Here is a 14796-nt window from a genome sequence, read left to right on the forward strand (position 1 = left end):
ACTTCAGGTTGCTTCCAATGTCAGGGCAGTCCAACCAAAGAAATTAAATGGACAAGGCTTACCTAGGTCCATTGATTTCAAGGGTTTTACCCTATTGGGTCTGATTTGGCGAAAGTGTTAACAGTGAACTCACCCATTCCTAATAAAGGAGTGAGAGGTTTTCACGACGACACTAGCCAACAGAGAAAGAGATAACAGCACACACTCCATTGGCACACCTGAGAAATTCTAGATGCCTTTGACTCCTCCTTTTCCTGAATTGTTTGTTTGAGGTGGCCACATTTTAAGAACTATGTAAGCTTGCCTGTTTTCCTCTTCCTTCTCTATCCCTTTTCCTTGTGTGCTGTGTGCTTTATTAGATTGAAAACCTGTGGGCAAGGACTGCCTTGTTTTTAAATCTGTACGGTGCTTAGGGAAATGTTAGGTGCTTTATAACTGATAAATAATACTTAACCAAAGGAAAGAGCATCAGGAGCAAAAGTTGTTTTATTTAATTTATTTATTATATGTGTTAAGACGCTGCCACATTTTTGAAATTTTAATGTCTGTATTGCAGTGGTGTTATTGTGTATGCTTTATTGGTTTACTGTGAACCACCTTGGAATGAAATGGAGGGGTAGAAATTCCCTAAACAAAATACAAAATCCAGAAAATATTCAGAAACAACGTACCACACAAGGTCTAATCTACGTGTATAAAGAAAATGCTTACCCATATATCTTGTTTTTCATCAATTGGAAAGTTTGAATATAGATCTATTATTTCAGGAGTCCTATACATTGGTGTTGTGTTCCTTGTGATCTGCAGACACACAAAATAAAAAGACAGCCTCAGCGTTTTTCTTCTTCTTTGCACTTAGGAGAGGGTCAGACACAAAGTAAACTTTAAGAGGAACCTAGAACCCCCCGAGCACAAAATGCTTTGGTTTTCATCAAAACAACCTGTATGCCAAATTTGGGTTTCTGTAACTCATGCAGCAGCAACCAATAAAAAGAAACAAAATGATTTTTTGCCTTTGTGGCATGCAAATCAAGATAAACACTCAGGAAATCAATGTGAAGGTCAATTCTTGTTTCTAAGTACAGTACAATATTAGTAGTCTGTTAGGTGTAAAGGTAAGTCCAGTCAAAGGCGACTATGGGGTTGTGGCGCTCATCTCGCTTTCAGGCCAAGGGAACTGGCGTTTGTCCACAGACAGCTCTCCAGGGGATCTTCTTTGATCTGTTTCTTGGTTATTTATTCATTTATTAAATGCATTTATATACCACTCAATATTCCAAAAACCTGTAAGCAGCATTATGCTATTCCGGGAATGATTTCAGATGCCTGTAGCAAATGGGCCACCCTTTTGAGAGTTCGCCACCACCAGTCATGGTTTACAACCTGATGACCCTGTGACCAGTAAAATTGCAGTTGACTGACCACTGCAAATTCCTTCATGTAGCACTGCCTTAAAAGCTATCATGAAGCTCCAGCAAAATATAGTGGTCCCTGGTGACTAGGAGAGGGCACTGCAGCACCCTAGATCATGGCTCCTTGATTTTCTTCTAAGACTAAAGGTAAAGGTAAAGTGACCCCTGACCATTAGGTCCAGTCGCGGATGACTCTGGGGTTGCGGCACTCATCTCGCTTTATTGGCCGAGGGAGCTTCCGGGTACAGCTTCCGGGTCATGTGGCCAGCATGACTAAACCACTTCTGGCGAACCAGAGCAGCGCACGGAAACGCCATTTACCTTCCCACCGGAGCGGTACCTATTTATCTACTTGCACTTTGACGTGCTTTCGAACTGCTAGGTGGGCAGGAGCAGGGACTGAGCAACGGGAGCTCATCCCGTCGCGGGGATTCGAACTGCCAACTGTCTAATCGGCAAGCCCTAGGCTCTGTGGTTTAACCCACAGCGCCACCCTGTGACTGCTGCTCCCTAAATTCAGGTTCCTGTTGCTATTCTACCAGCCCTTGCCAAAAGCGTTCCACGTTCTCTGAAAAGCAGCTCTCAGAAGTAATGTAATACAAAACAGGGCAACACATTGGAAACCGAATGCAGAACCTTTGGACGCGACTTTTACATTATTTGCATGAAATACATTCAGCCTTAACCAACAGAGAAGACCGAAGTACCCAGGAAATGTAGTATTTGTGTTGTGGTTCAGAGAGAAAAGGAAACTTTATGTGGTGCTTCTTAGCAGACAGCACAATCTAATGCATGACTATTCAGAGGTAAGTCCCACTGAGTGGGGCTTATTCCCAGGTTAAATGGGTACAGGCTTGCAGCCATACACAGCTGAAGGCTACTATTTTGTTATAGCAGTAGTTTAAGAATATCTTGTGTAGGACCAGGAAAAGAATGCCTCTCCACCTCCTCCTCCACCACCACCACCACCCCGCCATAACATTTCCAACTGATTTCCACTGCAACAGAATTTGGTCTAATGTATTTAAGGGATACCAAAAAGCCTAGAGTTACAAAACGTTGAAAATAAATCAGAGTATCAGGTGTCTCACCTCCTCTTCAACTGCTGCTCTTTTCTGTGCGGACCAGTTGTAGTCAGGGTAATGTGCTATGGTTGTTGCACTGCCAAAGTCACACAATTTAATTGTTCCTTGGTTACTCATCAGCATATTTTCTATCTGTACGGACAATCAAGTGAGGAGTTTAAGGGTGCACGTTCAGCAGACACACATACATTTATAAAAAAGGCAGCTTTTCACGCATATATTCTCCCAATTTCACGGCCTCAAAGCGCACAAGATTTATCAATTCTGTACTGGCTGCACTGTTCACACTCCCTAATATGTGTGTTTATTTTAGAAGAGGCTCTTGAGAGCAGCGAACACTGCTTCTTAGATTAGCCTAATGGAATAAAGTACAACAAAAGATGCGATAAACAGCATGCAGCTATCAATATTTCCCAGACTACTTTTAATTAGGGATTGCACTACAAGAATGTTTCCATATGGCTGGCTGTATGAACCAGTCCCCCAAGAGATCTAAAATGTAGTGACTGTTATAAAAGCATTCTATGCACCATTTGGTTTGGACTTCCGTATCTGCCCACGGCTAAGCTTGCGACTAGCTTCTGTGTGGGCTGCATACATGTGCGACCAATCCTTAACATCCTCCCACCTCTTTATTCTCAGCCAATATATTTTAGTAGCAGTTTTTGCCAACCAGGCAGAGGGCCTTCTCGGTAGTGGCACCCTCCCTGTGGAACACCCTCCCATCAGATGCTAAGGAAATGGACAGCTCTCTGACTTTTAGAAAACATCTGAACATCTTTTTGTTTTCTAAAACATCTTTTAGAAAACAACCCTTTATCAGGAGGTTTTTAATGTTTGAAGTTTTGCTATGTTCTTAATACGCTGTAAGCCACCAAGAGTGGCTGGGAAAACCCACCCAGATGGGTGGCGTATAATTATTATTATTATTATTATTATTATTATTATTATTATTATTATTATTCACCAATGCAATACTTTTCCATTTACTACATGACAAATTCAAAACACACTCGGTCTAAATATTATATATATATATATATATTTTTAAAGAATTTATTAAATTTTAACAATAAAACACACAAAATACAAAATACAACAAAACACTAAAAAATACTACAAAACTACAAAAAATAACATAAAAATCAAAACACAAAAATCTTAACAAACAAACACTTATTTAACTATCCTTATCTTATTCCTAACATTGTTTTGGGACCTCCTCGCATCCTCTCTTCTGCGTTCATTTCTAATCTTCTTTAGTAACTTTATAACATTATAAAATCATCCTTCTAATCTAATCTTAATCTTTATAAACAATAATCATCATTTAACTAATCTTAATCCTAATAATAATAAACATAACATATTTCTATCTACTTCTTATATCCTATCTTAATCTAACTTCTGGCATTACTGTAGCCTTATATGTCCACTGATTTTAATTTCAAATTTCAATTTGAAATTAAAATCGGTCTAAATATTATAAACCGCTTTTAGGTTCGTTCGTTTTCTACCCCCAACAGTATATAAATTTTATGAAAAGATTAAATAACTTGCTACTGGCTGCTGATCCAGATTCATAACAAAACTCCTCCTTTGCATAAATCAGCCGTTCAGCTTGTTTCGGATTCTGTACCTTTAAATCTCTATGAATAATAGGAGGTTTCTGCTTATGCATGTGTTGCACTGCACGGCAGGTCTGATAGAAGATCTTCAACACCGTATCGCACGAGAGGGGCCCTTTGGATTCAGCTTTCTTCAAAAATTCCACCACTTGCCCTGTGGACAAAAAAATCCATAAACCTCTGCAAGGGGAATACGAGGGCCTCCTGACAACTCTCAGCACCCCTTAACAAACCACAATTCCCAGGGGAGTTGTACACTACCAATTTAGGAAAGCCGTGACTGTTTAAAGTGGGATAATAACACTTTAAACATGCAGATGTGGCGCCGCACACCAAGGAAGCAAGGAAGCAAACAACATGGCTTCTTCTATATTTGAGTGAGAATTTGGCCCAATCCTTGGCCCCCACCCTAGACCAGAAAGGGTAGAGCCTGCCCTACTTGCCAATTAATTTCCTTCCTTAGTTCTTCCCTTCTCGGGAGTGAACACACCACGAAATGGGGGTCCAAGTCTCCACCGTCAGAAGTCTGCCACCTCAAACCAGGATGAGGTGGGCGGCCATCTTGCCCCGTTATTAGCCCACAAACAGCAAACCTCTCATGCCCTCCTACACAATATTAGATTGCTACGCAGATCTTCCTATCCTGTTCCTAAGCAGTAGCTCCTGCACATATAAAACAAGGAACTCCAGCGTATGTGAAATGTTAATTCACCAGCCCTCAATTCTCAAATCATGGCCAAGATCCAAGAGCAGTGCGGGGTGTGTGTGTGGAGGAGTGAGCAAAAGCAAATACTGAGCCCTGTCAGTCTCAGCTGCCTGCAGTTCTCACTGCAAGAAGAAAAGGCTGACTAACTTCAAATGCAAAACATCTACTAGCTCTGGATACAGACCAAAGGGGAAAGCCATTAAAAAAAACTCTCCCAAGTGTTTCTTCTCTTCCAACTCAGCACAAGGACAAAGGAGCCATCGTGTCTGTGTGACCTGCACGCCAGGGTGCCCTTCAGTCTCGGTCACACCAATTAATTAGAGAGCAAATTTTAATCGGCAATTAAAGCTGTGATTAAAGCTCACAGCCCTAATTAATATCCGTCTTCAGGGGATGGGGAGAAGAAGAAAAAAGAATAACTGTGTGGGAGGAAAGAAGAGCCAATCATTTCTACGGCAATTTAAAATGCCTTTCCCAACGTGGTTTCCGATAAACAAGAAGGTTATGAGAGAGGGGTCAGGGGAGACCGATGCATGGATTGCTTGCGTGTAAGGCACACAACCAAACATTGGATATTCCTTTTCTTATTAAAAAAGGGGAGGGGGACAACCACCTTGTAAAGGTAAAGGACCCCACAACGGTTAAGTCCAGTCAAAGGCGACTATGGGGTTGCGGCGCTCATCCCGCTTTCAGGCTGAGGGAGCCGGCGTTTGTCCACAGGCAGCTCTCCAGGTCATGTGGCCAGCATGACTAAACCACTTCTGGCACAACGGGATACTGTGACGAGTGCCAGAGCTCACGGAAACGCCGTTTCCCTTCCCGCCACAGCGATACCTATTTGTCTACTTGGACTGGCGTGCTTTCGAACTGCTAGGTTGGCAGGAGCTGGGACAGGGCAACGGGAGCTCACTCCATCGCGGGGATTCAAACCGCTGACCTTCTGATCGGCAAGCCCAAGAGGCTCAGTGGTTTAGACCACAGCGCCACCTGCATCCAAACCACATTGTATTGCATGCTAGTGTCTGCATAAGAAGGCCAACGAGCAAGCTTCACTTTGTATATAGGGCAGTGAGGAGTTGGGAGACCCAACATTAGGAAACACTGGTATAGGGGCTCTGCACAATCGGGACTCCTGGTTGTGTGGGTACCTGGCTCGAAAGGAGCACCAGTAAATGAGGAGGGGCTCACAACTTGGCTTTAGACAAACACATGCAACACATGGTTGTTAAAAAAGAAGACCTGACATCAGGCACAGGCACAGGGCAAATGCAGGGCTGGGGGGGGGGGGGGCTGAGGCTGTACTCTAAGAACCCGCAGCATAGAACAACATATCCATAGATGTGAGAGTGACTTGCGAAGTAGCTTGCCGGGTTGGGAAGAGCTGCTGTGCTAGCTTCCAGGCAGGTGGGTCACAGTTGCTTTACCAAGAGGTGATGCAGCCCAGACGTCAGTGCAGTGTGAACGCACCAGAAAGAGTGCTGGATTGGCTCTGCCTGTGCATCTGCACCGCACCAACCGTCCTGCCCCTCTCCCTCCCAGGAAGCAACAACTGGAAAGTTCAGCTTCCGGGAAGCTAGCGTAGCGTCTCCACCCTACCTGGTGGACAAGATCTGTGACACTGGCTGTAAGTGGCAACCCCTTTGTGACAAGAAAACAGCCTTAACCTGATTTAATAGATAGAAGATAGGGTGCAGCAGAAGGGGAGAAGCAACAACTCCATGGAAAACAAGGTGGGAAATCAAGAGAAAAGATAAAATTGTATTTTGATTGTGTATGTTAAAAATGTTGAAACTTGGTAAAATATAATTGAAAAAGAAAACAGCCTTATTTTACTGGGCATGAGCCCAGTAGCCATAGCAAGGAGTTCCATGAAGGAATGGAGGGCTCCATCCCTTCTCAGCATCCAGCATCAAAACCAAAGTGGGCTGCCAGGAGGCATAGAAATGTGCCTGGCGTAGAAATGTAGTAGCAGAGGTCTCTTGTTCCTCCTCGGCATGCCAAGACCTCAGCTGGCCACTAGAAGTTTTTGCTGGCTAAGTAAAATTGGTCAGCTTATTTACAAAGCTGGAAGGCTGTTTCGACCAGCCTCACCACAGTCATCTCTAATGGGAGGACCAGCTTGGCTGAACTGCTAGATTAGTCCACCAAACAATAAAGATCTCATATAAGTTATCGTTTTACCTCTGCAAAGCTCGGTTAGCAGAAGAAACTCCCCTTGCCCAGTATCAGATTCCTCTTTTCCAATCGATGCAGCAGAGCAGAACTGGACAACGTTCGGGTGACCAGATAGCTTTTTCTAGAGGATTTCATCTGTTAAAGTTTCAAAGATTGCTAGATTTGGAACACATCTTTTGCAGCCAGGTTATACAATAAAGAACAGCTCGTTTCCTTGAGAGATTACAGTCCCAAATCCATTGTAATTCCCAGCTTCCTCTGGAGGGAGGGAGTGTGCAGGCAAATCTACCACTACAGAAACATTTCCAATTATGTTTTAAGAAATAAGAACAGGTCACACAGCACATTTCTTTTTATGGTGCCTTTGTGAATTGAGAAAATTAAGACAAGCCAAAATTTTAATCTGTATGCCTTCACTTAACATGTCAGAAGAAATTCAGGTGTCACAAACAAAAAGAAGGATCATTTGTACCAAACTATGGAAATTCTGAACTACCACTGATATGATCCCTTAGACAACCTGTGACAACCAAAGACGGATATGCATAACTGTATAATTAAGGACTGCTTTACCCAAAGCATTTCAGGTTGTCTCTAAAAGGATACCATAAAACAAACTTCTTGAATGATGGCTTTGTTCTTTTCTTCTTCATTAGATAATAATCTCTGTCAGGAAATAAAGATGTTATAGAAATGTAAAATTGTTAACAAGGCATTATGCTTTTTAGGAATGGATTCCAAATATTGTTGCATTTATCCATACACAATCTGCAAAAATCAAAAAGCGATCTGTTCCTGTGTTGCTAGAGTTGCCATATCTTCTATTCATTGATCATAGAGAGACATGGCATTATCTTTCCAATGAATTAATATCAGTCTTTTTTATGACAGCATATATTCTTATTATTTATATAATGAGACATTTCACAGCCCACACGTGAATATCAGGGAACAGCCTGCCTTGCCATCTTCAATATCCACTGTGAAGCACTGGTGACAAGAAGCATGGCAGCACCAGAGACCCATCACTTAAAAAGTTCAAATTACGTTACCATTATGAAGTCACTTGCAAGAATAGTTCCAACATATTTTGGGGAGAGAATCTTAGCCCAGTGTAACAGTCCCCCTCAACATGATGCTCTCCAAATTTTGTCGGATCACGACTCCCATCAGACACCAGCTGCATGGCCAATGGGAGTTGTAGTCCAACAATATACCAACGGCATCCAGTTGAGGAATGTTGCTTTGCATGGAAACACCTTTCAGATTTCTGCAATTCCACATGCAGGAGGTGTTGCTTGCGACTTAAAACCTTGTGCATGCTTAGTGCCTAGTGCAAATTCCCGGGAATCTTAATTTTTCACTTGGAAAGTTGCAGATTATTCTGGTTAATGACCAACTGTTGAACACATGTAACCTCTATAAGCACGCTGTTTCAGAAGGCAAAGCTTAAGCACTCAGTGCTATTCGTAATCATTTCTCCTTCACAGAGAAAAAAGTGCATATGCGCGTACACTCATGAGCACACATGGGCTGGAGGCTTCGCACATTTACATGCATTTCTCTCCCTCTGGTGCAGCACCATTATAAGAAGGTCTTGAAGATCCTTCTAGAGTCTCTACAACCTTCTTATAATGACACCAGAGTCTGTTTTACAAGTTAAGAAGAGGGCTTTCCTTCACACCTCCCCAATTTTAGGCCACCAGAAGTTTGCTACCTACCCGTTATGGAGAAATATGGCTACAAATGCCAGCATGATATGGTGTCTTGTCCCACATTCAATTTCTGACTCAGCCATGACATTCAGTGGGTGCCCTTGGACAAGTCACTGCTTCTCAGTTTGATCTACCTTACAGGTCCATTATGAAACCAAAATATCACTCAGAGCCCCTTATATCACTCAGAGGAAGAAAGGCTTGTATGTTTTAAGAAATGTAACAAATATTATGTTTTCAACAAATCTACTCTGGGGCAGAAGTATCCTAGGCAGAAGGAACACCAGTCTCGTGGTAATAGCTAACTCGTAAGTTGCTCTGACACATTCACTAATGACAACTTTAGTCCCGGGGAGGGTGCAGGCTAAGGTTTCATGGCTTATTTATTCTTTTAAGTGTTTACGTAGCATCGATGACGCTATACCCCAGAACTATCCAAATGCACACCTCTAAGTATTTCATTGTTTCAATGCTCTGGAAGCATCTGGTGCAAGTTAAAGGGCTTGCAATTTATATATATATCAAAAAAGCAATAAGCAAAAGCCTGAGGCAAAGGTTTAACACTGAAAGCTATTCTAGGTTGTTCTGAAACAAAAGCCAATTGGGAAAAAAGGGACACCATTATCCTCCTGCTATTGTTTCAGATGAGTTTGCAAAACCATTCAAACCCCGAATGGCAAGATCCCAATGATTCTCCACAGTAGCGATGCACTAGAAAGGAAGGTGCCCGACAGACACACCGTGAAGCAGGAATGCCGGCACTTGGCAAAGCAATCATTTACTTCTCAGGTGCAGCAAGAAAGTATATAAACTACTAAATAGCAGCAAAGGTTAGCCAATTAGGGCGAATGATGCACTGCCCCCAAACCTCAGTCTGCTCTTAGCTAGCCCCCACTGTCTGCCTTATTAGTTATGAACAGTCCAGGCGGCGGCAATGCCTGTATAACTTAACAAGGAGAAGGATGAGGAACAAACTAGAATTAATTGGCTCTGCCCATCACTGGCTCTGGCACCATCAACTGTTAGCCTCCTACTTTACTAATTGTACAAATCATCACCACAAACCTCTGTACATGCCGTTAGAATTAAACACACACACACACAGAGAGAGAGAGAGAGAGAGAGAGAGAGAGAGATGCTTCCTTCCAACTAGGACATACATGGCTTCCGAATGGATTCATTATAAGCTATGGGTATTTTCATGTTTGCTGCCTTACTGTTAACCATGTCAACAATGTAAAGACATGCACTGAGTCCCAAGAAACTGAGGATATTTACCTTTAAAGCATAATCTTTGCCACTTCCAACATCCTGAGCTTCGTATACAAAAGCAAAGCCACCTAAGGAGAGAGAGAGAAAAAAAGAGAGATGATGGTGAAACTGAAATGTTTCCAGTAAATTAAGGCAATCTAACACAAGCACGGAGTGATCGCCCAGGACGGGAAGCAGGGTACAGTACACTGTGCCAGAAGAGGCTTGTGCACGTGCAAAATGACACCTTTAATTCAAGACAAGCAACACAAACAAACATACCAGCATTAAAGCTTGTATTGTTCATAACTAGGAACTGAGTTAGAGGAACCAGCAGGAGAGTACAGAGTCCTTTATATTCCTTTTGTTGTTTTTTGCATTTACATTCCACCTTTTTCTTCAAGGAGCTCAAGGTAGCGTACATGGTTCTCCCCCCACCCTCCTCATTTAATCCCCACAACAACCCTACAAGGTAGGTTAGGCTGAGAGGCAGTTAGCTTCATAGCCAACTGGGGATTTGAACTCTGGTCTCCCAAGGTGCTAGTCCAACACTCTAACTCCAGCACCACACTGGATGTCAGAAAGGAAAAACAGCCTAAACGCTGAATTGCTTGTATTAACACTGCAGGATACCTCCTGAATCAAAAGATTTTAAAGAGCTGAAGAAATTTCATATATTAAAAAAATTAAGGATAGAAGTTGTGGAGGGGTGTGTGCGTGTGTGTGCGTATGCACACGCGCACACACACACACACATATATATACAGTATATCGAGAGAGTGTATCTCAGAGTTTATAGACCAGGAAAGTAGAAAAATCAGAATTAATATGAATTCATTTAGGCTCATTATATAACTGTACCAAGGGAGATATTAATTGTGGTTTATTAAGGCTGATGTTTAAGTAGGTGATCCAAATTTGCTTACAGATTACAATAGATATAAGATAGTCATACCTTGGATCTCAAACGGCTTAGTTGCCAAACGTTTCAGCTCCCAAACAATCAAAACCCAGAAACGAGTGTTCCAGTTTTCGAACTTTTTTTGGAAGCTGAACGTCCGACGGGGCTTCCGCAGCTTCCGATTGGCTGCAGGACCTTCCTGCAGCCAATCAGAAGCCGCGCTTTGGTTTCCAAACGTTTTGGAAGTCGAACTGACTTCCAGAACAGATTCCTTTCGACTTCCAAGGTACAACAGTACTTGTATGGCTCTGCTCTTCTTTTACACTATATGTTATAGTCTTGGAACAACAACAACACATAAGTTACTGGTGAACCATGATTCTTTGGCCCTGCAGATGGTAACCAGCAAGACCTCCTGCCTGCATCTCCCTCTTGCATTGCAGGCAATACAAGTGGAGAAGCGTGGGGAAGCTACAGGGGCAGTTGCCCCAAGCACAATATTCTTAGGGGCACAAAATTTCAACACCCAGCACTGCCTCAATACAGCTGTGCGCTTCCATCGCTGGGCTCCACTGAAAACATCTTCTCCCTGCAAACCAGGAAGTGACCTCTCCAAATAACGGAAGGGCTCTTCATTTCTTATCTTTACGGCTGTGATCTCCTGGGTGACGCAGACACTGTTAGGCAGTTGAATGCCATGTGTACTCGGTCCATTTCCCTCCCACCCCACTCCTCATGGCCCCAGACACTGGCAACCCACACTATGCCACTGGGCAATACTAAAGGGACCCTGGGAATGCATATGCACTGCAGCACACACTAGAGTGTCGAGCTTCTCTTCGAGCTAGAGCTCAATTTGTGGCACGCTTGCCAAAAACCTTAAGTGGGACTATTTTAAAACTGAATGCTGACAACCTGCCCTTTAAAAGCACATCACTCACAGACCTAGGAGGCTATGGTTTGAGAAAGGATTCAAGAACATGATTAACTGGGTCCAGGTATTGTAATTTGCTATCATAAGCACATGATTTGTACTCTCAGACTGTTGAGTGGGTGATTGCAAAACACGAGCTCTGAACAAAAATACGTTCCCTGTTAACAGGAAACACTCCCTGGCTGAGTCATAGGTATAACTCAGTCACAGTCAAAAGTTTCTTTGCAAAATTGCATCTTATTCCTGAATCACAGTGCTGCTTCATTTGCAACTCCAGCAGTCTCTTCCTGGAATCCTGATATGTTTTAGACTGGTTTATTGTGCACCAACCCAAAACACAAATAAAGGAAGCTTCAAACTCTCACAGATGACAGTCTTCAACTAGATTTTGTTAATTGTTTTTAGGCAATTACTGAAGTTGCCACAGTCAACTTAAACTGTGGTGGCCAATTTTTTTTTTTTTTTTTTTAGTTTACTGTTGTCTTAATGTTTGCTTAACACAAGCATGGCCAAACTTGGCCCTCCAGATGTTTTGGGACTACAACACCCATCATCCCTAGCTAACAAGACCAGCGGTCCAGGATGGTGGGAATTGTAGTCCCAAAACATCTGGAGGGCCAAGTTTGGCCATGCCTGGCTTAACGTATTGTTTTAATGCCTGATTCTTTTATCTTCTATAACTTAAGAATTTTTAGATATTTATTTTGCTTTTCTCTATTTTCTGTCTCAGGGTACCTCAAGGTTCATTTATTTATTTTGTAGAAATGTGTGCTTCGTGGTGATACCAGCCCTGGTTAGGACGAAACCCAGATATTATTAGAATATATGTCCTCTCACGATCTATGTCCTCTGTTTGTTAAAGCTTGCTTGCAGTTTGGCTGATGTTTCAAGAGATCATGGGCAAAAATCCCACAAAAATATTCAAGGCATGAAGTCCCTAATGCCTCAGGAGCACAGGAAGTCCGGGCCTGGAAATAAATCAAAAACCTGCCACATCACAACAATAAATAACTTAAGGCCGGAAGAAGGAAGAAAGATCTGTTCTCTTGAAACTTCCACTGCCTTAAGAAATATAACCGCCCATATATATATATATATATATATATATATATATATATATATATATACACACACACACACACACACACACACACGGGAGTGGGGTTTTGCTAATAAGCATTAAATTCCCATAAATGGAATAGAAGAACTCCTACGTTGAATTAATTGGCAAAGAAGGCTTGAATTATTAGTGAAAATCTGCAGGGGGTTATTACTGACTGAAATCTTACAAGGTCCAACAACTTCAATTCTAAGTAAAGCTCAATCCTAAGAAAAGCTCAACAACAACTTTGACAAGACTACTTTGGTCGGCCCTCACGCATGTTCACTTCATCAAATCTGGCCCCCTTTGAAAAAGGTTTGGGCACCCCTGTCCTTAGGCTGTGCCCACAATACACCTTCAAAGCACAATTTTGCCCTCAAAGAATTCTGGGCACTGCAGTTTAAGGGTTGCTGGGAATTCTAATTCTGTGAGATGTAAACTACAGTTCCCAGAATTCTTTGAGGGAAAGAATGTGCTTTAAAGGGTATAGTGCTTATGCAGCCTTAGTAATTTTCATAATGCTTGTGGGCTTCCTGTGCAGAGAGGAGAAGAACAAACATCACCAACCAATACAGTACTTCAGCCTTCTGGCTTTTATAAAAACACGCCATTCGGCCTAAACCAGCTAAACCACAGCCTTACAAAGACGATGCCAAAACTTGCATTTAGAAGAGTGCACAAACCTGGCACAAATAGCCTCAAAAAAATGTAGTTCTGTGACATTCTCACACCTACACAAAACTGAGGAAGAGCCGTATCACTCTCTCATACAAAGCCACTCTGGGAATTGTACTGAACAGCTGGGGTAGTAAAGCCGTCAAATAAATAAATCAGGACAGAAAGCCTATAGCAATGTTGTTCCTTAATCAGGCTAATATAACAACTCTAGATTTAAAACTAAAGAATCCAAACTACCTTTGGATTTAGTTTATGAGGTGTTCTAGTGACATGGTTTTCAGGTTTAATACACACATAATTTTGGCTCAATGTGTAAGGCAGCTTGCAGTCTGAGACAGGACTAGCATGATTCCTAAACATATGACCTTTTCCTCATATTACTGACCAGGATGCAAAAGAGGTGTGGAGAGAGTCCCTACCAAAAATTGGGCATCCTCAATTCATGCATCAACAAAAATAGACTGTGTGTGTGCGTGTGTGTCCATCAACTCACAGGTTTTTTCACATCACAAATATGTTTCTATGCGCAAGGGGACTTGCCGAGCAGACAGCTCGGTTCGGGGGCGGCTTGGGGGCTGGTAAAACGACCCCTATGGGCCGCTTGTGGCCCACGGGCCTTGGGTTGCTGACCCCTGTGTTAAACTAAGGGTTTATTCTCAGCTAATCATGGTTTGTTTGCAGTGAAACAAACCATGCTCTCCAGTTTGGATGCAACACCTAATTTGTTGCTCCCATTGGTTAACAGGAAGGAGTTAAAAAGCAGGAGCAATCCTGGCATTCACAGGAAACTGGAGCTGAGAATAAACTTAAGACCTTTACATCGCTATTAATGCAATGGACAGGGGCAAGAACCTAGCAAAAAAATGAGTACATTTGTATGCATTTATGGTTTAGCATCCAGGCACCAAGCCAAAACCACAGAAAACTAGATTGTTGCAAGGTTACAGAAACAAGGAAAACGTAGTCACAATAATCAATTCACCACCATTTACAAAAAGTAACAGAATGTAAGCTCTCTCTCAGAAGAGTTATAAAAATGAATGAGATGAAACTGTTACCCATCTTAAGACTTGAAAACAGATGTGAGAAAGAAGCTCTCTAGTTTAAAAATGTCCCCTTGTGTCGAGCTAAAATACAGACACTTTTAAGATCTGGGCATAAATTATTTCTCAGGGAACAAAACTTCTCTAAGCATTTAAATCTAAACAC

General features: G+C 42.2%; 1 protein-coding gene across 1 annotated transcript in view; it reads right to left on the reverse strand.

Annotated features, from left to right (window-relative positions):
• GAK (cyclin G associated kinase) overlaps positions 1-14796 on the reverse strand; it is a 69508-nt gene that overhangs the window by 44748 nt on the left and 9964 nt on the right. Inside the window, exons 2-7 of the mRNA XM_033174017.1 lie at positions 10000-10061; positions 7613-7672; positions 7013-7127; positions 4137-4279; positions 2504-2629; positions 712-801 (exon numbers count right to left, since the gene is read on the reverse strand). Of these exons, the coding sequence (XP_033029908.1) occupies positions 712-801; positions 2504-2629; positions 4137-4279; positions 7013-7127; positions 7613-7672; positions 10000-10061 (596 nt within the window). The remainder of the gene's footprint in view (positions 1-711; positions 802-2503; positions 2630-4136; positions 4280-7012; positions 7128-7612; positions 7673-9999; positions 10062-14796) is intronic.

This window comes from Lacerta agilis, chromosome 16 (assembly GCF_009819535.1).
Source record: "Lacerta agilis isolate rLacAgi1 chromosome 16, rLacAgi1.pri, whole genome shotgun sequence".
Lineage (NCBI taxonomy): Eukaryota > Metazoa > Chordata > Lepidosauria > Squamata > Lacertidae > Lacerta > Lacerta agilis.